The following is a 25,948-nucleotide window of genomic DNA, read 5'->3' on the forward strand; positions in this document are numbered from 1 at the left end:
GCCATCAAGAACAACGCCGGCTTCCGCGTGTGGGTGCTCTTCTTCCTGGTGATGTGCTCCTTCTCCCTGCTCTTCCTCGACTGGTACGACAGCTAGGCCGCCACTCCCGCCAGACGGGAGCCCCAGCATCGCAGCCACGCGGACTCTCTAGGGACACCTGGACCTGTGGGCTTGAGCCCATTAGTAGCTGAAAAAGAATCTACGCAATTGAACGCGGTCTGCGTGGTGGTCCTGCGGCCGGACGGGAGGGGGGAGGGCGGCCATTCCTACACCTGCGGGGCGCGGGGACGGCAGGCCTCTCCCCCGGCACCGCCGCCTTGGGCTCCACCCTCCCGGAGGCCGCAGGGAGACTGCTGGCCCGCAGCCCTGCTCGGCGGAGGACGTTTGTTTGCTGCGGCTTCTTGTCTGCCCGGGCAGCTGATACGCAGCCTTGCTGTGCTGGAGCCGACAGCCCACCCTTGCCTTGTTAGCCCAGGAGATGCAGTTAGAGCACCGCCTGTACCGCTGGTAAGTCCAAGTGCAGAAAGTCCCTGCACCCCACCTGCCTCCGGTCGGGAAAGATATGGGGGATGGGGCCGGGGGACGCGGCTCCCCCGAGAACTGCCTCCCCCCACCACCGTCCTGACCAGAGGGCAGGGCCTGACTTCGTGCCACTGGGGCCCATGGAGCTCTTGGCCGGAGAAGGACCTGGGCCTGAGGCACCGGCGGCCACGCGTGTGCAGAAAACAGCTGGTGTTGGGGACCCCACAGCCGGGGAGCGGGGGCTCTACACAGACGGTCCCAGGGCGCCGCAGCGATCCTTGTGTTCTTTGTTAAGAGAGTGAAAGTGTCAGAAGTTACATGGGGATGAGTTTACAGCCGGTGAAATACACATCTACTGGAAAGTACAAACAGTTGCCTTGGTGCTGGATTTCCATGGGCTGGAAACTGGGATAGATGCTCTCTCTGCAGAGTCACTGCTCTTCGTACATCCCCACAGCTTCCCAGCATCCTTCACAGCTGAGACTCTAGGGTGCACCCACGGCCCCGAGGCCAAGGTCCTTGTTTCCAGACACCCCTGATGTCACCTGCACAGTATGTTTTGGAAGCAGGAAGGGAGTTGGCCGCGACCACCATGCTTACTCACAACAGATCTCGCACTGTTTGTCATTTATTTTTTGATCTAAAAAAACAGTGAAACTTGACATGTCCCCCAGAAACACCACATTCAAATGACATGGAAGAGAATGCCCGTCAATGTCTTTTCTCTATTTAATTGTCTCACACACGTCGTTTATCTAACTGGCGATGTTGTAAACATACACTTTAATGTCAAGAGTCAGGCTGAGACATAGCTGTCTTACGAAGAGGGTGAATGAAAATCTCCTAACTGGACTTGCAGGTGCCACACCAGCCCCCATCCTGGCCTCTCCTGCCTGTGTTTCAAATCAGTTACATCTGTCCCACAAAAGACAAGTTAAAGTAGTCCTGGCTTACCAGCAGTTACACGAAAGTATTCATAACAGACACGACTAAAAGGGCCGGTGGGTTTCATTCCTACTCAGCACACCACAGAGCAGACAGACTACTACAGGGAGGCGGGGTCTGCTGCTAGGGGCCCAGGGTCACCTCTCCGCAGTCCCCCCGTCCACCTGCACCCAGTGATGCACGGCCTCCTCGGCCCAGCGGGCGCTCTGCACCGAGAGGCAGCGTTTGGCCCGCAGAGCGGGCTTGCTGCAGCACCCGCGCGCTCAGGGAGGGGAGGGCACAGCTGCGACCTGATGGCATCTCTCCTTCCTTCCCTATGCCACCCACTACAGCGCACCTCAGCCATTGGCACAGTTGCCATTGACAGGAGACAGGGAGAAAAGTGAAGTACAGCTTGCTCTTAGCAAAGCGAGGGGTCGCTCTAGATATGGCTATGGAGTAGGGTTTGCAAACGGCAAGGTGGTTTAAAAATCAATTCCAAAAAAATGCATTACGTTGATCTGAAGTCCGAACCCCTTGTATATCCAGTGTAGATTTTTTTTTTTTTACAGCATCCAATAAATCCCCGTAAAGTCACTAAATTAAGATTCCTTAACATGAAACGTGGTGTCAGAGCTCTTTAAGCAATGCTGATATGCACCTGACTTTATGCCCATGGGTCTTCTGCAGCAAGTTTTATTTGCAAAGCAGCATTAGCAAACAGAAGCGGTTGCACCATAAATGAGTAACCTCTAAATTATCGGTAATTACATTGAATGAAATGTCCCTCAGAGTCCCTTTGTTACCTTCAAGTGACGCTGTAAGGAACCTGCCCATCTCGCTAAGCGGATTTCTCGGCAGCCTCGGTCTCCTGCTCTGAGAGCTTCTCTTCCGACAGGACGGACATCCACGGCGACACCGAGCGGGTGATGCTCTGCTTGGCCAGGTTGTAGTGGTTGATGACGGTGTAAAACTTCTCCCGGGCGTTGGAGTCTTGCTCCACGTAGTAGCTCTCCAAGCCTTCTGGAATGCACTGGGTGTTCTGAAAGACAAGGGGGCCGTGCAGGAGGGCGGCCTGGGAGTGTCCGGGTAACCCCCAGCCCCACGGTCACTGAGCCCCTCCCTGGGCCTGGGGGAGCCCCCGTGGCGAGCTGACCACCTGCGCTGACCACGCTGCAACAGGACGGCCCGAGGCCCAGGCGATGGGACTTGGAGCAGGCCTTCCTGCTTCACTAAAGCCCTTACACCAGTCGTCCTTTATTCTAAACTTACTGGAAAACAATGGAACCTCTGGCACGTCTGCCAGAAGCAAGGGGGTGAGTTGGGAAGGGAGAGACGGCAGAAAGGCCCTGTGAGCTGGGCCAGCGCAGGCCGGGGTGGAGCACCTGGAGGCAGGGGACCCGGCCCCGGGCAGGAGGATGCGGAACAGGCAGGGGACGGGGCTCAGGACACAACCTGCAAGGGCCCTAGGGAGTCGTGAGCGGGACTTGGAGCTCCCGGGAGCAGCAGAAGCCGTGAGGATCCCTCGAGGGCCCCTGAGTGCAGGGCCCATCCTGGGCAGCACCCTGGGGTGGCGGGTCTGTCCCTGGCTCTCATCAGCTTGTGGGGGGTCCAGGCCCCTCCCCCAAAATGAGGCGGGCTTTCATCGTCCATCCAGGAGCCAGGCTAAACCACCTCTGCTGCACACATCGCTGCCAGACCACAAGGACAGGGTGGCAGGGGCGACTCCCCCACTGCCCTGCTCCCACAAGTAAGCGGGCACGTGGCCCAGCCCTCCTGGCAGTCAGGTGAGGCCACAGGGCTAATGTGTGGCCACTGGGGTAGGAGATTGGGGGTGTGACAAACTGGGAAGCCGCCCGCCCTCTACTGCCCCCCGACTCCCCCTCAGTGGCTCTGACGGCAGAGACTGTCGGAGGGACAGCGCCCTGGGGGCGGGGGCGCGCAGCCCCACTGGCCTCTGGCTGGGCCGACAGAGACCTTCCATCTCACCGAAGCCCCGTTACCGGTGTCTAAGCAACCACGTCACTGCAGGAATACCAAGGTCCCTTGCTGCAGCTGGGACAGTCCGTAGCCGTGGCCACCTTCACAGTCCCCAGAAGAGCATTAAACCCTCGGAATCCCAGCCCCACCCACCAGGTCCACTCGGCGCCACCCAGCACGTCTCTGCCACGGCCACCTCGCCAGCCAGCGCGCACTGAGATGCGGATCCCGCTGCCCACAGCGCTCCTCCGCCTCCCTGGGCAACGCCACGTGGAGACCGTGACGGGGTCTGAGGGTCACAAGGGGGCTGGGGTGGCTGCTGCCCCGCGGACGTGGGCACCGGCCCGGCGTGCTCGGGGGAACCTCCTCTGGGAGCCTCGCCCTTGCCCCGCCCGCGTTGCCTCAGCTCAGCTCTGCCTCCCCACTGAGGGGCTACCCCGTGGGGTTGTCCTGCAGACCCAGGCCCCTCGCCATGTCCCAGGTGATCGAGTGCCTTCCGGGCCCATCCCCTCGTGAGCTGGCGTCTGTTAGCCCCACTTCACAGCCTCAGCAAGTGAGTGAGACCACAGCTCTGCTCAGCACTCCGGACACCCACGGAGCTCCTGCGACGGCCAAGCAGCAAAGGCAGACCCGTGAGAAACAGGCAACACCTCCCCCGGTCCGGCAGGTTCCGGTTCAGCCATCTGGGCCCTGGGGAGGCCACACCCTGTCTGCAAGGTCGGCAGTGGGGGGCTGGGAGGAGCTGCTTCGGCTGGAACCCCGCACACCTGGGGAACTCCGAGGCCCTCTTTGAGCACCAGGCGGTCACATCATCCTCTGGCCTGAGGCCACCCCAGTGCGAGTCCACCTGATGCTACCTGGCTCCTGCTACCTGGTGTCAGGAGCAGAGACACAGGGCTGAACAGGTAACACGCGGAGAGGGAGAGAAGGGACCACGCCTCGGTCTAGAAAAGCTCCCATTTGAGCCAACTTCGAGGCCTGACCGGGCGTGACCAGGGCTCCTGCTCCGTCTGTCGGTGGGCGAGCTTCCTCTCCACCCAGACAGTTCTCAGGTCCTCTCACGCACCCACGCCTCCCCCGACCACCCACCCCCACGAAGGACCGGTCTCCTTCTCGCCAGGCCACTGGCCCCGAAGCATGAAGACCAGAAAACACCTGCCGGCCCCCCCGGGAGCAAAAGCTATTTCCAGAAGAGAAGTGACAGCGGAGCGTGGGCTGTTTGCGGCCCAGCACTGCCCGGGACAGCGTCTCGGCAGGCGAGGTGGAGGAGCAGGCACTGCAGGAACAGCTCAGCTCTGGAGTCCAGCCCAGGTCACTTGCCCCCTGGGGCTCAGTTCCCTCGTCTATGAAATGAGGCAGATGGGTCACCGCCCGGGTTGCCGTGAGGACTGGAGTCGCGCAGCCCGGCAGACAGGAAAGCTGAAGAGCCAGAGGGGCACCGTGGTGGCACCTGCCCATCAGCGACCCATCCCAGCCACACGGGGAGGTCCGTCTACAAGACACCAGTTGCCCAGATGTTACACCCTTTGGGGCCTGGGGCAGTTCCTGTCAGGTTTCAAACCCTTCTATAGCATGCAGGTAAAAAAACAAAAAAAACCCCAGAAACCTAGGAACCTCCCCAGCCCACATCTGCCTTTTAAACTCCTCGGCTCAGGGTCACCTGCATCCTGGAAACTCAGGCACCTGTGCCCATCAGCCCTTCCCACGGGGCCCCCTCAGGGTCAGGGGTCACAGGCCAGCCCAGTCTGTCCTCAGCACCAGCCTGGCCCACAGCAGGTCTGTGCCGGCACAGCACCCCTCCTTCGGATCCCAGCCCAGACAAGCCCTGTGCTTCCCCAGGAAGAGGTGGCCGCCAACACTGTCACCTGGACTTCTCCTCTTCCTAACTGGGAGCATCCACATGGTCTGGACACTTGCCTCCCTGCCTGTCCCCTGTCGCCCCCACTAGAACGTGAGCTCCAAGAACAGCCACCGGACACGTCCTGCCCCAGGCTGCATGCCCTGCCCCTGCCGTGCACACAGGAGGCGGCCCTTAATTAAACGCTGAATAATGAATGAGGTGCGGGGCATGACCTTGGGTCCGACGAATGTCTCGGTGCCAGTCTCCCGTTGGTAAAACGGGATCTGATGGCATCTATCCCACAAGGGTTTCCAGGAGCATCAGAGACCTCAGTTAAAAGCCCCTTGTAAACTGTCAGGGGTCCACGTGTGACACACACGCACATGTGGAAAGGAAAGAGGAGGGGGACACGCACACCTTCCTTTCTCCAGCCTTGAGGGCGGCGGGATACAGACGGGCAGCTCCCTGCAGTGTTCTCCAAGAAGGGCACCCCAACATCGGGGCCAGCAGAAAATGCCCAGGTCCCAAGAGGTGCAGGGGCTCTGAGTTCCCAAGGCGGCTGCACACCGGACCCCCTGCAGAGCCCTTTAAACAGGCAGACCTGCCCCGCCCAGCGCTGCTCTGAGTCAGGACCTGGCCTTGGGCCTGCAGAAGGCTGTTTTGGCCCTGCCCCTCCTCCGCCTCCTCCCAGAGGGGCTGTGGCCACAGGTATCTGTGAGCAGCCTGTCCAGATGGGACTCTGGTCCCCAGGAAGTGATCCTCCATGCAGCCGGGTTCCATCAGGGCACAGCTCCTGGGTCACGTGGCTCCCTCTCCTTGACCCCAGGTCCTCCCCAAAGGCATCAGGGGCCCAGGAGGTGTGGGGACCTACCTTGAGGACAAAGCCATCGGGGCAGGCGCGGTCATACTTGTATACCTTGTAGACGACCAGGAAGACGACACAGGTGAGGAAGGCCAGGGCGAAGAGGACCAGCACGGACACCTGTGGGCACAGGCGGGGCCGTCAGGTGGCTGATGGGGCAGGCAGGTGGGCAGACACACACACAGTGTACACAGGCACTGTCTCTGGAAGGAGCCACAGAACCCAGAGGCTTCTGTGGATGGGAGGTCAGCAGAGTCATTTTACTCTGGACAGCTCTGTACCGTTTTCATTTTTAACCACATCTATGCATCACCTTTATTTCCGAGTGGCCATTTTTAGTGCTCTAGGATCTGTGTAGAGAGCTCCGGGTACAGGTGTGACCGGTCCACAGGCATCGGACTGTGGGCTGCCCCTCTGATGCTGCCGGTGTCCAAGGTGACCCATCAGCCACTGGCTCATTAGTTTTTCCACAAGACGTCCCCCAAGCCCTGGACCCCGGCCCTGCCCTGGAGCTGGGACCAGCTGAGCAGGCCAGACAGACCGTCCAGGGCCCCCATCACCTCCGCCCTGGTCAGGTTACAGCACGTTCAGTTAGCCTCGGTCCCCTCCCTGGAAGGAGTCCCCATGAGCACAGGGACTTGGCTTTCTGCCCCTCTGGAAGCTGAGTGTCCAGTCCAGCAGGAGGCTGGAACATGGGACATGTGGCAGCACATGAGCAGAGCAGGCCTGGCTATGGGAGGTCCTCCTTCAGCTGCAGGGCCTGGGGCGCAGGGAACAAAATGATACCATATCTGGGCCTTGAAGGTGCTCCTGGCTGCTGGGAGCCCCGGGGTAGGAGTGAGAGCGCGTCCTGGCCTGAAAGGCTGTGCAAAGACCCCAGAGGCCAGTGCGGGGGGAGGGGTGACCAGGAGCAGCACCCGGGCCCTGGCCCAGCCGACTGCTCCCTCCCTTCTCCCTGCGCGGCCACCCTGGTCACCCTTCTCCAGCCCTCCCCGCTCCCCCAGCCCACACTCACTGCAGGGGACACACCCACCCAGGGAACAGCCCCTCGGACCCCTAGGCAGGTAAGAAGTCTGTGTCAGCCCCGACGGGGCCCTTCCCACCGAGCCCTGAGTTCCGTCTGCCCATCATCGTCTCCGTCCGCCGCGCTCCCCTGCTCTTCGCTGGACCCTCACCCAGGTGGTGGGACCGTCACCCTCTCTGAGGACTGCAGCAGCCCCAGTCTGCCTGCATTCCAGGTCCCTGTCTGATGTGGGGACACAGGGTGGAGCCACAGCTGCCTCGGGGCCCAAAGCACCTCCACGGAAGGTGCCGTCCCGGCTCTGGTGGTGGCTGCATGGGCACAGACAAGAACAAGACCACTGGGCCCAGGTGGGCAGCCCAGGGAGATGGCAGAGGCAGCTGAGCGTGGAGCTGGCTGAGGAAGGAGGCTGAATCTGCCGGGAAGAGGCAGGCAGTGGCCCTGGGGACGTGTGGCAGCAGAGGAAACGGCGGAGCACGTGCAGGGCTTTCCAACAGGAATAGTGACCCTCTGGTGCCTCGGAGGGGCGCCCGGACTGCGAAGGTCACCCAGCTCCCAGGATGGTGGGAGGGCCAAGGACTCAACTCAGGGCTGCTGAGGACAGCACCTGGGCACAGTGGACACTGCGGAAGGAAGCACCTGCTCTGGCTGCAGCTGTCACCCCGGCCATCTCTCAGGTCACATGGCTGTCAGATCCCGAGCTGGGCTCTCCACCCAGGCCCCGCCAGCTCACTCACGCCCACCGCCCCATCCTACCTGAGCCCCCTCTCCACATTAACCTGCTCCTGCTCACCCAGATCTGCCTCCGGGGACCGTGGGAGCAGCTGCAGTGGCTCTTTCCACAGTCTGAAACAGCACGGCTGTCCCTAGGGAGAGCCGTATTTAAAATAACTGGCCTCCTTTGTAACCCTTTATATTCTGTTTTGGGCATTTGCAAACTTTATCCCGAGAAGAGGTCCATGGCATACAACAGGTTTAAAGATCCTGTTAGAATATATTCTCCTTAATAAAATATTAGCAAACTGAATTCGACTATACATTAAACACATACATCATGATCCAGTGGGATTCATTCTGTGGTCGCAAGGCTGGTTCAACATCTGCAAATCAATCAGGGCGACATAGCACATACACGATAAAAATCATACGATTATCTCAATAGATGCACAAAATATTTGACAAAATTTAACATGCACTTATGATAAAAACCTCAAAAAGTGGGTATAGAGGAAATGTGCCCCTTAAAAGCCATATATGTCAAGCCTACAGCTAACAGCATCCTCAGTGGTGAAAAAGTTTCTCCTCTAAGAGCAGGAACAAAAAAAAGGATGCCCGCTCTTGCCAATTTTAATCAACATAGTATTGCAAATCCTAGCCAGAATAATTAGCAAGAAAAAGAAATAAAAGACATCCAAATTAGAAAGGAAGAAGTAAAACAAAATTTGCAGATGACAAATCATTTATAGAAAATCCTAAAGACTACACCAAATAACAGTTAACTACTCAACGAATCGAAGTTGCACAATACAGATCAACATACACAAATCTTGCATTTCTATACATTAATAAATGAACTATCGCAAGAGTAATTAAGAAAACAATCCCACTTCTGATTGCATCCAAAGGAATATATTGAACCAAGGAGGTGAAAGACCTGTATACTGAAAACTATAGGACACTGAGAAGAGAAACTGAAGGATACAGAAATACATGTAAGGATATTCTGTGCTCATGCACTGGAAGAATATTGTTAAACTGTCCATACTACCCAAAGCAATCTACAGATTCAGTGCAATCCCTATCAAATGTCAATTCCATTTCCAGAGAAATCAATCCTCACATTTGTATGGAACCACAAAAGACCTCAAATGGCCAAAGCAATTTTAAGAACAAAAAAGCTAGAGGCATCATGCTCTCTGATTTCAAACCATATTACAAAGCTACAGTCACCAAAATAGTATGGTATTGACATAAAAGCAGACACAGACCAATAGAACAGAAAAGAGAGCCCACACCTATATGCTCAATGAATGTACGACAGAGGAGCCCAGAATATAAAATGAGGAAAGGACAATCTGTTCAATAACTGGTGCTGGGAAAACTGGAAGCTGTAAGCAAAATTAAAAAAAAAAAAAATTCAAGCGCTATCTAATACCATAGGCAAATTTTAAACCAAGAGAGATAAAGACTTGAAATTAAGACCTGAACCACAAAACTCCTAGAAGAAAACATAGGTGATAAGCTTCCTGCATTGGTCTTGGCAATGATTTTTTGTATTTGACACCAAAAGCAAAACCAACACAAGCAAAAATAAACAAGTGGGACAGTGTCAGACGAAAAAGCTCCTGCACAGCAAAGGAAACCACCACCAAAATAATAAAGCCATGTACTGAATGGGAGGAAATATTTATATATCATATATGTGATTAGGGGTTAACATACAACATGTAAAGAACTCATATGACTCAAGAACAAAAAACAATCCTATCAAAAAATGGGCAGAGGAACTGAATAGGCATTTTTCCAAAGAACACACAGGGATGGCCAAAAGGTCTATGCACTACATCACTCACCATCAGGGAAAAGTAAATCAAAGCCATAATGAGATATCACTTCACCTCTAGTCGAATGGCTATTTTCAAAAAGAGAAGAAATAGTAAGTGTTGGCGAGCATGTAGAGAAAAGGGAAGCTTCATGCTCTGTTGGTGGGCGCGTCAACTGGTGAGGCCACTATGGAAAACAGTATGGAGACTCCTCAAAAAATTCAAAATAGAACTGTCATATGAACCAGCGCTTCTGGGCATTTCCCTAAAGGAAGTGAAAACAAAACCTTGAAAAGATACCCCCCCCGCCCCCATTTACTGCAGCATTATTTGCAGTGGCCAAAATACAGAAGCCACCTAAGGGCCCATCAGTGGATGAACGGATGCTCAATGGAGTATTACTCAGCCATGAAAAGAAGGAAATCTTGCCATCTGCAACAACATGGTGGACCTTGAGGGCATTATGTCAAGTGAAACAGAGAAGGACAAATATCAGGAGTGCGTTGTGGTAGAGCATAAACAAACCTGACTAGTATCCATAAGGATGCAGGTTCAATCCCTGGCCTCACTCAGTGGGTTCAGGATCCAGAGTTGCTGTGAGCTGTGGTGTAGGCCAGCAGCTACAGCTCCAATTCAACCCTTAGCCTGGGAACTTCCATATGCCATGGGTGTGGCCCTAAAAAACAAACCAAAAAAAGATAAAATACCATTTGCACTCACCTATATGTGGAATCCAAAACAGCAAAACAAAACTGAGCTCAGAGATAAACAGAACAGATTGGTGGTACCAGAGGCGGGGCTGGGGGGTGAGAAATGGGTGAAGGGGGCCAAAAGGTTCACACCTCCAACTCAAATGAGGCCTGGGGAATGCGGTGAAGAGCATGGTGACTGTGGTTGGTGCCACTGTTACATATCTGAAAGCCACTAAGCGAGTCGCTCTTAAAAGTTCTCATCACCAAAAAACCCTGTAACTGTGGTGACAGATACACACCAATACTGAATCATTGCGTTGCCCACTTGAAACTAAGACGATGCTATAGATCCGTTACATCTCAGTTTTTCAAACAGAATCTGACCTCAAGTCTTGGAAAGACGTGCGTCCTTAAACCTGTCTCTGGAACTGTGAAGTTGGGGTCATGGCACCCCACCTATTTAAGTGCAAAAACACCCTCCCTCCTTCCGTAGGGCTGTGGGGAACCACTTCCTTGAGGCTCTCCTCCTGGAGCCTGGCCTGGGGCGTTTTGCCCAGGATTCCTGGGCCCCAAAGCCCTGCCCTCCTCCATGGATGGAATCTCCAGTGGCCACCAGATGTTCCCAGGAGATGGTGGCCACCTCGGAGCGACCTTAGCCACAGGGTCATCCCTGGTCTCTGCTGAATGGTGTTAACTCACCACAGTGCAGGGTGAGAACCGGGAAAGGAAAGTCGGGAGCAGAGGCGGGTCCCACCCGCGTGGGGAGGAGGTTCAGGAGGGGGCATAGGTCTCAGAGGAAGAACAGGGAACTGGCTGGGAAGCTGGGGGCAGGGTGGTGTCGTCAGAGGGAGAGGATGTGCCAAAGCCCCAGGCATCCTGGGCACAGCGTGTTCACAGCCAGTGTGGCTGGAGCATCACATGTCCCACAGGAGCGGGGACACAAGCTGGTTGACAATGGGTCCCGTGGCTACCCCAAGAGATGGGGGCCCAGAGAGTTCCTGGGCGCTGTGGGGTTCAGGAGGCAGCTGCTCCTTTATCATGCCCCAAATTAGCATGTCTCACAGTGCTAGGAGGTGTCACCGAGTTGCCTGAAGGACAGATGTTCGCCACCAATTTACTCATATGTGCATGTGTGTGTGCATTAGAGCAGATTCAACATGTTCCCTAAATTGGCATCACTCTTGTGCACCATCCATAAAAGCTCTATAACAGGACACATGGGAGTTCCCGTCGTGGCGCAGTGGTTAACGAATCCAACTAGGAACCATGAGGTTGCGGGTTCGGTCCCTGCCCTTGCTCAGTGGGTTAACGATCCGGCGTTGTCGTGGGCTGTGGTGTAGGTTGCAGACGTGGCTCGGATCCCGTGTTGCTGTGGCTCTGGCGTAGGCCGGTGGCTACAGCTCCAATTTAATTCGACCCCTAGCCTGGGAACCTCCATATGCCGCAGGAGCGGCCCAAGAAATAGCAAAAAAAAAGACAAAAAACAAAAAACAAAAAAACAGGACACATGGGATGGAATTACAGCTACTGTACAGGGCTTCTACACCACTCATCCTCTGGCCAGTGCTGCACTGCACTGTGGCCCTGGTGGCCCTCACCCCTCTGGGCAGTGGGCTTTAAGGGACAGTGTGTGGGGCAACAAGGGTCAAGGCAGAGCCTGGTGCGGGGTTTCCACGTTTGTACTGCTGATGGCTCTGGCAGCCAAGTGAAGCCTATAGATCCTTCTCATAATCATGCTTAAAATGCATGAAGCACTTGGTACACAGGAAAGAAAACCAATTACACTGAAATACTATTATCAAAGTATTCAAAAATGTAGATTTGTGATATAATATATACATGCTTCCTTATTAACACATCAAACAATGAGATCTGATAATACTGTGTTTCAAAGGAAGGCTGAGACTAAACACTTCCTAAAGTCGTGGCAGCACTTGCAATGCAAGACAGAAAACACCTGTTACTTGCCTTGGTGACAGTCACAGGTATCGATAATCCTACGGTAGTTTATTACCTACAGTAAAAATGAGAGAACATGCACACGGCAAACTGTAACACATCACAAAGAAATTAAAGGACCCAAATAAATGGAACAACATTAAGCATTTTAAGTTGGAAATGCTTCCCAGACTGATCTACAGAATCAGTGCAACCCTATCAAAATCCCAACAGCCTTTTTTGTGGAAATGGAAATGGCAAGGGCTCATGAATAGCCAGAGCAATCTGGAAAGTGAAGAATAAGTTGAAGGATTCACACTTCACAATTTCAAAACTGACTGTAAAGCTACAGTAATCAAAACAGTGTGGTACTGGCATAAGACTAGCCATAATAACCAATGAAATAGAATGGAGAGTCAAGAAGTAAAACCATGTGTCAATAAGGGTTCCAAGCCAATTCAGTGGGGGCAAGAACAGCCTTTTCAACAAGTGGTGTCGGGACACCTGGATATCTGTACACAAAAGAATCAAGTTGGACCCTGACCTCACACCATATACAAGAATTAACTTAAAATGGAATAAAAATCCAAATATAAAGGCTAAAGCCATAAAACTCTTAGAAGAAAACAAAGAGGTAAGTCTTCATGACCTTGCATCAGGCAATAGTGTCTTAGATGTGACACCAAAAGCACAAGGAACAAGAATCAAAATAAACTGTTGTGAACCAAAATTTTAAAATTTTGCTCACTAAAGAACACCAGTAAGAAAGTGAAAAGGCAGACTACAGAGGGTAGCAAATATATGCAAATGAGGTGTGTGATAGGATCTGGTATCCAGAGCATATAAGGAACTCGTACAATTCAACCCCAGAAAGACAAACAACCCAATTAAAAGTGGAAGAAGACTTCTCTCTCCAAAGAAGAAAAACAAATGGCCAACAGGCATAGGTGAATACATGCAACACCATGAGCCATCTGGAAAAGCAAATCAAAACCACAATAAGAGGAGTTCCCATTATGGCTCAGTGGGTTAAGAACCCAACACAGTGTCCATGAAGCTACAGGTTCAATCCTTGGCCTCACTCAGTGGGTTAGGGATCCTGCACTGCCACAAGTGTGGCACAGGTCACAGATGCAGCTTGGATCTGGTGTTGCTGTGGCTGTGGTATAGGCTGACAGCTGCAGCTCTGATTAACCCCTGGCCCAGGAACTTCCATATGCTGCAGGTGCGACCATAAAAGAGAAAGAAAAAAAGATATACCACTTCACACCCAATAGATTGGCTATAAAAAAAAATCAACAAGTAACACATGTTGGTGAGGCTATGGAAAAAGTGAAAACCTTGTACATTGCTGCTGGGAATGTAAAATGGTGCAGCTACTGTGGAAGACAGCAGTTTCTCAGTTATGTTAAACATAAAATCACCACATAAATCAGCAATTCTGCTCGGAGGTACATACCCAAGAAAACTCAAAACAAGCACTCAAACAGAAATTTGTACCTGAGTGTTCATCGTGGTGCTATTCACACTTAACCAAAAGGTGGAAATGACCCCAAGTGTCCGTCGGTGGATGAATGGATAAATGAAATGTGGTCTACCCTTACAATGGGACAGAACTCAGCCTTAAAGAGCAGTAACATACTGATACACACCACAACGCGGATGGACCTTAAAAACATTCTTAAGTGAAAGCAGTCCATACAGGACCACATCTTGGACCAACGTGATTCCATTTACACGACAAGTGCAGATTAGGGAAATCCATTGAGACGGAACGCAGATTAGAGGTTGCTTAGGGCGAAGGGGAGGGGGAAATGGGAAGTGACTGCCAGTGGGCACCGGGTCTCCTCTGGGGGTGATGAAAATGTTCTGCAAGTGGTGGTGATGGTCGGACAGCACTGCCCATGTGCTAAACGTCACCGAACGGAACACCTTAAAATGATACATTTTATGCTATGGATGTTTTACTACCAAAGGGGGGGGGGCAGAGCTAGGAGGCTGGGGGCAGCACAGGCGGGGGCAGGGGTCCTGATGGATGGTGACCAGAACAGCCCTGCCCAGAGACAAGAAGGGCCTGAGAGGTGTTTTCTGGAAAGAACGGCCAGGAACAGAGAGCAAATCAGATATGAGCACGGGATGAACTTTTTCAGGAGTTTATATGGAGGGGACCCTGTGCCCTCGATGATCAGGACAGTCCTGGCTGACGGTTACTGTCCCTGCCTTGCAAACACAGTGTCCACTGTCACTCTCAAAAGTGCCCCAGTCTTGGAGTTCCCACTGCAGCACAACAGGATCAACGGCCTCTCTGGAGCACTGGGACAGCACTGGGACAGGACAGAGGTTTGATCCTCAGCCTGGCACAGTGGGTTAAAGACCTGGCGTTGCGACTGCGGTTTGGATCTGTTCCCTGGCCTGGGAACCCCGTATGCCACAGGACTGCCAAAAAAGAATTTTATAAAAAGTGTCCCAGTCTGGGCCACCCAACCCTGGACCTTGTACCTACCTGTTCTCCAGATGCTCCCCGTGAGCTGGGAATTAGCAGTCACCCTGGTCCACAGACGAGGGAGGGCTCAAGGGGCCTTTGCATTTGTTGTGTTCCCGTTTGCTCTTTGTGGCCTGGGGCCTCTTCTCCTGCCTCCCAGGGTCCCTGCCCCGTCGCGGTGGGAACTGCAGCAACATCACCCTCCCCCCGCACCCCCCAGTGCGGAAGGAAAGCCTGGTGGGCTCAGTGTCAGGTGGCTGTGGGTTGGAATCCTCCCAGCCCCGCGAGCTGGCCGACCTTGCCTCTGTTCCTCTGTGACCTTAATTCCCTCCCTCCCTCCAAAATCAGGTCAGCAAGCGCGACCTTCAGGACTGTCACTATGAGCCCAGGCAGGCACTGGGCCGATGGCGGCTGGGTCATCCTTACCCTGCTCTCTCTCCCTCCCGCCCTCTTGGGGGAGGTGGGGAGCAAAGGGACTTTTCTGCTGAGTAATGCAGTAGAAAAGAAAGAAAGACGGAAAAATAAGATGAATCCTGACATCTCCAAGCATTGACGGCACTAAATATTTTTGGGAAGCCACACAAAGTGAGCACGCAGACACACACCCCAGATGACTCAACCCACTTAATTACCCGATTCTGGATGAAGCCCTCACTCTACAGCTGGGCCAGAAAACCGTGGGCTCTGCACCCGCAGAGCAGGGCTGCCGAACCCTGCATGATGCTCCGCTAAAGGTGGCAGGGGTGTCGAAACGCATCTCTAGGATCCCCGGTGCCACCCCGTGAAGACTGTCCCCACCGCTGAGGGCCACGGAAACCGTGCAGCTGGTCATAAATATTTAACAAAGGCATCTTGAAACACACCAGGGGATTACTGGAGAGGGTGGAAAACAGGCAGCCGCACAGAAGGCTCAAGGTCATTAACGATGTGGGAAAAGATACAAACCACCCACAGACGCACTTGTTGACAGGAGGCAAAGGGGACCTCGCCCAGCACATGGGGACCATTCCAACAGACCTGGTCTCTCCCTCCCAGCTCTGTGCCGGCTGTGCAAGGCCGACCTTGGGATCTCTTAAAGCCTTGAAGGCAATGGGCCACCAGCAAGGGGGTGGGCCGGCTCAGCCGAACCCTGAACTCACAGGGAGAGGGCGTGCACAGGTCAGAGGTGCCGCAGCCCCCATCCCGGCAGCCACAAGCATAAACCTTCCTTTCATCTGGCTCATTACGGCCCCTCCACCCTCCACCGGGTCGCAGAAGCAGCCCCAGCGGCACCTCGACACACAGCTCTGCACGGGTGAGTGGGACGCGCAATTTAAAACACGTCTATGTTTAGTGAATTTAAGGAACATCTCAGCCTGTGTTTATTCTCGGCATAAATACACCTCCAATTAATTAAACGACCGCTTTCCTCGTGGACACTAACCTCTTCGGAAGCCTAGACTTTGGGCCGCCACTGGGTGACTCATCCAGCAATCCCAGTGCAGCGGAGTCGCACAAAACCCTCTCCCCAGCCAGCAGTTACCTAGCAACCAGCCTAGCAACCTCACAGCCAAGAGATTAAGCCCCGGGCCATCATCATCAAGCCACATCCAAAAAGACGGCTCGTCTCGAGGATGCCACCCAAAGGTGTATAAAGATGGGGCACAGAGCAGCGGTCCCTCGCCCTTGAACTACACCGATTACAAAACAGGGAGCCACGTTATTTGCTTGTTGCTGCAGCAGCTGAAAGGCATAATTTCATTCCTGCCATTCGCGCAAGGAGCAGAAAGGAACAAGGGGATGGCTCCACCGGGGAGCCAGAGGGACACTGCCCGGCCACCTGCAGGATGAAGAAGAGGGTCTGTCCCAGCCAAAGCTGTGACTGACCTCCAAGGGGGGTGTGTGTGGGGGGGTGCAGGTCCTTGTCTCCGCTGTCCACACACAGCCCAGTTTTCTGAAAGAGAGCCTCCTGGACCAGCGGACATACGTCCCCCCCAAGAGAAACACCGCCTCACTATGCTGTGCATTCAGAGATGCCAGAAACAACTGGGCAGGAAAAGGCCAAGAGAACATTCCAGAAGGGCGAGCACCATTAGCACTTCCAAAGGGCGCCAGCCCTCCGGAGCCTGCCCCACCCATAAAGAGTGGCCACCACAGAATCCTCAGGACCATCTGGAGAGCTCGTTACAATGCATGTCCCCGGGGTCCGGGGTCTTTCTGTTAAAAATCCATCCTCAGGTGATTCCAATGCCGGTGACCCCCCACTACAGCTGGAGGCCACGTCCCCTCACAGGCCCCACAGCAGACACGCAGGGAAGAGGGTAAACCTGTTTCCAGTTTTATCCTCCGACCAAAGGCAGGAGGTGCTGCAGGACGCGGGTCGCACCGCTGTGCACGTCGAGCCCACAGGCCTCCTGGTCAAGCTGGCCAGGCCACCTCGCACTGTGGGGCCCTGGGCCGGTCACCTGCCAACTGCATGAGCACCTGCAAAGGGCTCACACCCACATGCGGCCCAGAGGGGGCTCACTTGGGAGCCGCCATCAAACTCGCCCACCAGGCGAGGATTGCCGGGGCAGACCTGGGGGTCCTCGGCCTGGTCGGTCAGCCCCTGACCCACGGAGATGTCACCATGCGTGTGTCTGGCACCAGAAGGAAGACCTGGGAGAGCCTCTCCTGCCCGCGCAGAGGCTGGAAGCTCTGCCTGCACTGAAGCCCATTACCTTCACTGCCGGCTGGCAGCTCAGGGATGCTATGCCCCAGCTGGCTCCCCCAGGTCCCCAACTCAGGCCAAGGGGCCTCTGTTTTGAATTGGACACTCACCCCACTCATGGGGACACTAGGTCACACTCGAAGAGAAGCATGGGCCGGGGAGAGGGGCCTGGACACTGTGACAAAAGAGGAAAGGAAAGCAGAAAAACGATGCTGACACAGGGAGGACTCGGGGTACGGGGCCCCCCACATGTACCAGAGCTGCTGGGAAGGAGGGCGATCAGGCCACGGGGCAGCACCGGGAAGGGTTTCAAATCAACCAAGGAAAAGGCTTCTGAGAAGCAGAATAATCCAGCAGCACAACGGGCCACCTGGGCTGAGACGTCCCATGCAAACGTGTCCCCTGGGGGGAAGCCCCGTGGACCCCTGCTGTTCCAGCCAAGAGTAGGCTCCCCAGGTTCAAAATCTCTGCCTCGGTTTCCCTCGACTGGAAAATGGAGCTCATGACGGTGCCAGCCCCGGGAGGTTTCTGAGCATAAAATGAGATCATAGCATAATGAGCTTGACCCGGGGTCCGGCTCAGGGGAGCTCTGCCTGATGGCTACGTGCTCTTACTGCCTGGTTACAAAGGGCAGTGGGAACACCGGGAGGGGGAGGTCAATCCCAGGAGGCTTCAAGGCGGAGGTGATAACTGAGCGGCCACTGGAAGGTGACGGAAGGGGCCTGGGGGGTGGACGGTGGCCTTGGGGAGGCGTGTGTGACAGGAGGTGTGGGGGAAGGGCACTGCCTTGGGCAGCGTCGTGGGGTGTGTACCCCAGCGCCTATGACCCCCGGGACGCAATGGCCTCATGTGCAAAAGGGGCTGTGATGCCCCCTTCAGGGTGGCTGTGCATCACAGGGAGGCCACGGAAGTTAAGTGTCCAGAGATGCCTGGCTTATGCACAGAACTGGAGAAACAGGCCCACTGCGGTCCACCAACCCAGCGAGCACCCACCGCGTGCACCCCCTTCTCCGACATCCCCAGGGGTGGGAGCAGAAAAGGCAGGACTTCTGCCACCACAGCCCGCTCCACTGGGACCGGCTCAGATCTTCTGGGCCCTCAGGTCCTGGGCTGGAGCCAGGTAACCACACAAAGGCCCAGCCATGGCTGCCAAGAGCCCTGGTGGCCCATGTGCGTCACCCATGCCTTAAACAAGGGACCTGGGGACCTGTATCAGGTGAGCATGCATGAAAAGCACAAGCAAAGGACCCCAGAGGTGGGGACAGAGCCTGGCACGCAACTCACAGATGAAGAGATAGCCATTCAATTGCCACACCGTGCCACGCTCCGGGGGGACCCCAAATGCCAGGGCCAGGAGAAGCAAAGTTCAAATCAGGGACAACCAACCGAGATATGCTCAGATATCCAGATAATGTCACCCCTGGGACAATGGCTATCATGACCTTGAAACTGTGGTCACTCTGCCTTAGCCGGGGGCCAATCTCCAGGTGTAGACAGGGTGGGTGGTGCAAGTGGCAGCAGATGAGGCGTACCCCAAGCCAGGTGGCCAGAGTGACAGAGAGATGGTGACCTTGGGTCAGTCTGACCTGTCCCCCCATAGCACAGATAGGCAGCCAAGCCAGAAGCTGCCAGAAGCACATCTCAGCCTATACACCTTCCTCAGGCCAACAGCAGAAACCACAGACTCAGGCCTCTCTGTGCCCCAACTTCCCCCATCTGCAAAACGGGGTACATGGATAGTCCTGGCCTCCTGGGGAGGACTGCTTAGATAAGCCTGCACAAAAGCTCAGGCCGGTCTTGCACCAAGGAAGTGCGAGTGTGTTACAGCCCCACGGCCCCGGGACGTCCTTACCTACAGTTCCATTGCCCCAGGAATGGGACTGTAAGCCGGGACTTTAATGTCTGGGGAGCAATCTTCCACACGTTTATAACTCTTGTCTAAAAGAAAGTTTAGGGGTAGGTTTTCCCCGTTATTAAAAGCAAGTAATACTGTCCACCCCTAAGAGCGCACTGGACGAGGACTGAAAGGGGTGATTGAACAAGGCCAATGGGAGAAAACCACGTCTCTCTGGACCCCACGTTGGTGCCCTCCCCACCTTTAAGAGATAGGAACCCCTGTGGGACAACAGAGAACGGGGGGGCGCTTCTCCCACCTCACAGCAACCCTGGGAGCTGTCTGCTTTCCTTTGATAAAGACATTGCTTGCAAAAAAAAAAAAAAAAAAAAAAAAAATTAAGTAATACTGATGATTCTGAAAGATAAAGACATTTTAAAACCACATTTTGTGCATCTGGGGCCCACCTGTGCTGCTGTCCCGTCCCGTTTCCGTAACCCCGCAGGTCGTCTCTGCAGACCCAGCCTGGGGGCGAAAGCGGCAGCTCGCCCGCCCCCAGGCTGCTCACCTTGAACCTCTCAGTGACCCCCTCGGTGATGCTGACGGTGAACTCGGCTATCTTGGGAGGACGTGCTTTGCCTTTCTTGCGGTCAGGTTCATATTCGGTCTTCGTTTTCACGACCACCTGGTCCAGGGAACAGAAGCAAACCGTCAGCGGCACCGCCAGATGCGTTCAGACATCGGGCCAGAGAGGATGAGCGTGAGAACCCTCTTGTTCAAGGTCACCATTCGGCCAGGAAGCGTTTCCCAAAAAGAACGAGAACAGCCACCACTTACTAGAACTCTCCTCCGGGCCAAGACTTTAAGAGAAATTACTCATGAATAATCCCGAAGGCAGCCCCAGGAGGGAAGTATGATGACGGAGGGGCAGAGACATCAAGTTCATTGGTCCGGGCCATGTGGTTAATAGGAGGCAGGGCTCACAGGAGTCAGCAGCCCTGACTCCTAACCCAGTGCTCCTTCCACCACCCGGGGCTCCGGACCCCTGATGGGGTGCTCCATTCCCTGTGAGGTGCTTTATCGGCCCGGGGGGCCGGGGAAGGATGCATTGCTTTTTCACTGGTCTTTATCTGCTGCTGTGGGTAAAAGAAGCTCTGAGCACACGGTTTCCCTCCAGGGCTAGAAGGAGCGGGCAGCCAAGCTTCAGGCAAATCGATCTTGGGGAGTCTCTCTGTCTCCACCCCCTCCTCTCTTCTCTGTCTCTGCAACAGCCCTGGAAGGATCTCTCTTCTCTGTTCCCCCTCCATGCTCCACTGTGAAGCGGGAGATGTTTTCCAACCAGGAAGCCTGCTCCGCCTCTGCCCGAGGCAAACCCCTTCCCTGGTTCTTTCCCCCCCCCGCCCCCCCCCCGCAAGAGGAACGCTATAACCCGCCCCCCAAGCCTCCGCCTGCAGATGCTCAGAGCCTCTTCTCAGCATCCCCGCCCCCATCACCCCCCGCTGCTGGGGCCGCTTCTTCTCCACCCCACTGGACGGGGAGGCGAGGGTCCAGCAGCAGTGCAAGGGGCTCCATGTCTCTAACCCCCAAACGCCTAGTCCCCAGAGCAGACGCCAGGAAGCGGGTGCTGGACTGGGGAGAACCAGCCCCCCTCGCCCTTCCTCAACACCCCTTCACTGAGTGGACCACAGTGTGGCAGCACCACCCTCCTTGACGCTGGGACCCAGGGCAGAACGGCGACTGGGGGCATGGCGGTCGCTCCCAGGCTGCGCTGGGACACAAGACCCAGCCTTGGGGAGAAAGCGGCCCACAATCATGCGACCCTGAAAAAAATGATCCAAGGGCCACAGCCCTTGGAAGCCCGCTCTTGCCTTCCTCCTCCTCCCCCTTGGGACACAGCCCTCCCTCCCCCACGTGTGAACACCTGCTCGGCCACCCCGAGGGGGCACCCATCTCTGGGTGGGCCAGCACCTGGGCCTCACCCTGCCAGCCTCGAACCACACCTGTACCTGACTAGCTGTGTGACCCTGAGCACGCACTTCACCCCTGGGAAGCTCAGTGTCCTGGCCTGTGAAACGGGAGCAACACCCAGGCGGTCGGGCTACTGCGAGGAGGAGGAGGGAGCGCACGGGACCCTCAGCCCAACGGGGACCCGATCAGGATCCTATCAGCCCAGATTCCGCCTGCATCTGCCGTGAACAGGCAAGTTCCTTCAACTCTCGGTGCCCCCATTTCCACATCTGGAAAATGGGATAGCAATGGCAGTTACCTCCCCCAAGTCAGCCCCTTAAGGGAACCGAAAGCTGTAAAGCACGTGGTCAACTGCCTGGTGCGTCATAAGCTTTCAACACGTGTCAGCTGAGACTGGCCCTGCTGCTCGGCCAGCTCTGTGACTACCCGCAGTGTCACACCCCCAGGGCCTCGGGGCTCAGCACACATTCCACTTACAACCCTAACTGCAGCATCTGCCCTCGGACACGTGTCACCTGTCCCAGGCGACAGCACCCCCCTGAACCTTGCTGGGAGCTGCATGCTGCTCCTGTTCGGGTTGAGAGAGGTCACCTGTGAGGGTATCTGGCTCCAAGCAGGGCAGAGCAAGGGACCCTCCCAGAGCTTCTGCGTCCTGGAGAATTGTGGCCTTCAGCGGAGTGACCTTGGGCAGGTCCCCAAACTCTCTGAGACTCGGCCTCCTCAGCCCTCAGAATCTGTGACCTCAGAAATCCTCCGGCCCAACCACTGCTCCCGCTCAAATCCCATCTTGGAGCATCTCGGGGATGAAAGTTGTCCCCTTTCAGAGCTGCGGGGACCACTTCTGGACGCGGGATTTCACACCTGCCTGAAACCTCCTCCTTGCTGTAAGCCAACCGTGTGCCAGACGGTTCTGGAATGGAACAGATTGAGGACCAAAGAGGAGGCTGAGTGCAAGGATCACCTGACAGAGGTGCTGCCTGGGGACGCGGTGTTCCTGGCACAGGCCGCCACCCCTCTGGGACTGAGGCAGGAGGGGCAGGTGGGGACAGTGGCGTGAGGCTAACTGGGCAAGTCTGACACCTAGACAGGGATGGGAAGGCAGAAGCTGAGGCCTCGGGCAGTCCTGCCTCTGCTGCAAAGCCTCTTTTAGAACATCGAGGCCCCAGCGTGGCCCCACATGGCCCCAGTACCCAGGTGTGACCAGCTGGCCCTCTTTTCTTGAAATGCAACACCTGCTCCAGCTTCGCTCGGGGCCCCTGCCCCCTGCCTCTCTATCCAAATACAGACAGAGTTTGAGGAGCTGAGTAAGGCTCTCAAAGGGCTCCCCAGGGACTAAAGGAATCCTCCAGAAAGGGAAGGTCCCACCCCTGTGATAGTCCCCCCAACCCCAGCCCTGCGGGTAGCCAGCAATCACCAGCATGCTGGAATAAACAAGCCCTGAGTCAGAACCTCCCCACCAGGGACTCTGGAACAATAAATGCAGATACACTTGGGGGAACAGAGTGCGCTTCCTCGCGGCCGGGGCGGTTTCAGGTAGCATGGAGGTGTCAGAACGGATGTGTACTGATTAATTCAGGTCTGAGTGTTACCATGCAATTGTCTAGACTTGCAAAGGTTTTTAAGCATTAACTCTGGAAAATGTGGCTCTAAATGGACAGAAACTACTTGATGGCACGCTGTGTTCAAGAAAAGAGGGGATTCTTGAAATTCAGCGAAGAAAAAGCAAAAAACCCACCAAGAACAAAAAACCCACTTGGAGGAGAGGCTGATGAATGGTCGTCTCCAGTTCCACTAATCCGGAGGAGCAGGGGCGCTTATTCGGAGATTTCACAAAAGGAACAAAGGAAGGAGGCGGTGGAGGAGCGCGCGCCCTGCAGCATCTACCGCCGGCCGGGCAGGGGTGGGCGGAGACGCTAAAGGAGGGGGATTCAGCCCCTAAGAAGGGTCCACGGCGCCAAGGAGAGGGGCCTCCCCTTCCCCCCCCGCCCCCCGCCCCGCAAAGAGGCAAATCGGGCAGAAACCACACCACCCGGGAAGGCGCGAGGGGCAGCCGCGCCTGGGCTCACCCCAGAACCAGGGCTCCTGGTACCGCGGGGCCGCGACTGGGTTGGTGGCGGTGAGGCCAGGAGCCTCCCACCGACAAGGGTCCCGCAAAAATCAAGAAGGGACCTTTCCCCGACCGCGTTCCATTGTCAGGACGAAGCTGTCATCGGAGGGGGAGGGGGTCCCCAGGCGAGCCCATCCAGAATCCCGCGCGGGTACGTGGTCCTCTGGGGCCCGTCCCCCGCCCCGCCCGAGCTCGTCCCCAGCTCGCGTCCCCAGCGCACGCGGCGCGTTTCTTTTGTTGAGGTCGTCGCCCGAGATTTGGGGATGCGCGCCCGGCGGTGCGGGGGGCCAGGGGCCTCTCACCTTATCCGGGGGCGGGAACTGCAGCTGATTGACATCGAGGGGCGTCATCAGGGGGATGGTGTCGAAGCCATCCTCCAGCAGGGGCTGCTTGGTGCCCTTCTCCGCGAAATTGTTCCCCAACTTCACCATGGTTCCGGGAGACCCGAGGCTGCCGCCTGCGTAGGGAAGGCCGGGCGGGGGTCACCGCGAGCAGGACCCGCCCGCTGTCCCGGGCGTCGGCGAGCTCTGGCCTCCGGGGAGGGGTCGCGAGGACGCGAAGGTCGCGGCCCGCGGAGTGCGGGGGAGAGGGGGCAGGTACCGTGTCTTTATCGACGCTCACGCTCTGGACAAAAGCGCCAGGCGCAGGAGGGCACCGCGGCCGGGGAAGGGGGCGCCGCCCCTGCCGGCGGATCCAGAAGCATCCCCGTCCTGGCGCCTCTGCGCGGGAGACGCGCCCGGGGACCCCCGTCCCTCCCGCCTGGGAGGATGCGAGGCCCCAGACCCGGGTTCCCGGCGGAGGGGTGCAGCCCGTGCGCCCCGCGGCCCCGCCGGCCGGCCGGCACTCACCCCACGCCCGGCTCCGGCAGGTCTGGGCTCCGACCGCGCTCCGAGCCTCCGCGTCGCCGGCTTCTGCTCGCAGCAATGGCGGAGGCGGCGCCGCGCGGGGCCGGGGCGGGGGCGCCGCGCGATTGGGCTCCCTCCTCCCGCTCGCCTCCTCCCTTCCTGCCGCTCCCGGGGGTTAATTGCGCGCGGTGAGTGTGTGCGTGGGGCCGCGGCAGCCTTGACGCAGCGCGCGCGCCGGCCGCACAAAGGCGCGCGGGGCAGGCGCGGGGGAGCGCTCCCGGGGGACCCCGCGCCCCACGGGGACCCGGGTGTGGGGGGCGAAGCGGGGGATGGGATCGCTCCCGCACAGGGGAGGCCCAGAGCGGCGGGAGGGCACCCCAGGCTGGAGGCCGAGGATGGAGGGAGAGAGAGGGGCGGGCTGCGCTGCGCAAGGCTGGGGCGGCGGCCGGGGCGCGAGGCGATTGGAAGCGAGAGAGAAACGGGGGTACCCTAGGGATGGAGCCGTCCCCCAAAGTAGGCGCAAAGCAGGAAGCCGATCTGGGGGTCCCGAAGGACAGGGAAGGGGGTGTGGGGGGAGGGTTCCCGGAGGCGGTGGGCGGTGGCAGAGACCAGAGCGTTCCCTTAGTGCGCGGCTGGCTTGGGGAAAGGGGACAAAAAAGAGGGCGTGTCCCTGGTGAAAGGAGGCGCGGACGCGAATGGAGGGGAGAGATTTTCGGTGGTGCAGGGTGTCGGCGGAGCGCTCGCCAGAGCTGGGGACGGGGTCCGGATTCTGGGGGGACGCCCAAGGTAGCTGGAGGGAAGGCATTCAGGGCAAAGGGAGCGCTCCGCGTGCTGCTCGGGGAAGCGTTTCTCTGGTCTGGTTGCTGGAGAAAGCAGGGGTCCCTGCCAGGCAGCAGGTAAGGGGCGGCCTGGAGTAAGAAGGGGTGTCTCTCTCACCTGATTACCTGATCGTTTGCCCTCTCTTCCGCCAGCGGGGCCACTGTCGCGGCTGCCCAGATTAGGGCCCCATTGCGCAGCCCTCCAAGCAGCCCTGGCTGCAGTGCTCCCGGGGTGAGAAACCGAGGGTGTGCGGGAGCAAGATCAGGAGCTGGAGAAAGGCCGCTGCCAGCCAGAGGGCACCACCCCAGGCCCCTGTGGCCTGCTGGGGCCCTGCTTAGACACAGAGTAGGTATCCCCCAGTCTTACTTTAACACCCCGTGTCTGGTTCTGTTTTGCTTGGCCGATGGCCTGAGACCAAGTGTTTTCCATCGGCCACTTGAGAACCAGGGGAGAACCACACCCCTACCCTCCCCCCCGCCCACCCCAGGGGAATATACCTGGAGAGCAGGAGCAGCCACTGCCTGCCCAGCATTGAGCCACCAGCTCAGTCCAGGAACGTGGCCACCGACACCTTGATTCCAAAATCTCCAAGCAGGCCCCAGCAGATGAGGTACCTGGATTGCTCTTGACTGGCCCCAGGTCCCCAGCAGGGTCCAAGTGGGCCTCTGACCACAGAGCAGCCTGGCAGGGCTCTTGGCACACCTCCCTGCTGGCCCCTGCCACCGGCCTTGGGGCCTGGCTGCAGCATCCTTCTGGCAAAGGCCGTTTAAACGCAGGACTGGTGCAGTGATAAGGCAGCTGCGAGTGGTTAAGGTTTTTACCGGGAACCAGGGAGGCCTCCTCTTTGACTCTGTTACTTCCTGTAGCAGGTGAGGAGGAGTA

At 56.8% G+C, this 25,948-nt stretch overlaps 2 protein-coding genes across 25 annotated transcripts in view; one reads left to right on the plus strand and one right to left on the minus strand.

The window, feature by feature from the left end:
- Positions 1–8,176, plus strand: part of STX18 (syntaxin 18) — a 123,476-nt gene extending 115,300 nt beyond the window's left edge. For 8 of the 24 annotated variants that reach the window (XM_084973826.1, XM_084973825.1, XM_021100996.2 and 5 more), the window contains one exon: positions 1–2,048. In XM_084973826.1, the coding sequence (XP_084829952.1) occupies positions 1–96 (96 nt within the window). In that variant the 3' untranslated portion in view covers positions 97–2,048. Of the gene's footprint in view, positions 2,049–2,259; positions 5,482–6,092 lie in introns of those variants that run through there. The other 16 variants (XR_014813606.1, XR_014813592.1, XR_014813602.1 and 13 more) reach the window with 12 other exon arrangements.
- NSG1 (neuronal vesicle trafficking associated 1) lies at positions 1,135–24,344 on the minus strand. The gene is made up of 5 exons (XM_021101008.2): positions 24,251–24,344; positions 23,705–23,859; positions 19,896–20,012; positions 6,138–6,248; positions 1,135–2,488 (listed from the first exon to the last, which is right to left on the minus strand). The coding sequence occupies exons 2-5, from the start codon at positions 23,831–23,833 to the stop codon at positions 2,288–2,290; spliced, it is 558 nt and encodes a 185-aa protein (XP_020956667.1). The 5' UTR covers positions 23,834–23,859; positions 24,251–24,344; the 3' UTR covers positions 1,135–2,287.
- Positions 24,345–25,948: the final 1,604 nt, after the last annotated feature.

This window comes from Sus scrofa, chromosome 8 (genome assembly GCF_054392235.1).
Source record: "Sus scrofa isolate SSC_HxYL_T2T_F1_AM1 chromosome 8, Sscrofa_HxYL_maternal_Yorkshire_Landrace_v2.0, whole genome shotgun sequence".
Lineage (NCBI taxonomy): Eukaryota > Metazoa > Chordata > Mammalia > Artiodactyla > Suidae > Sus > Sus scrofa.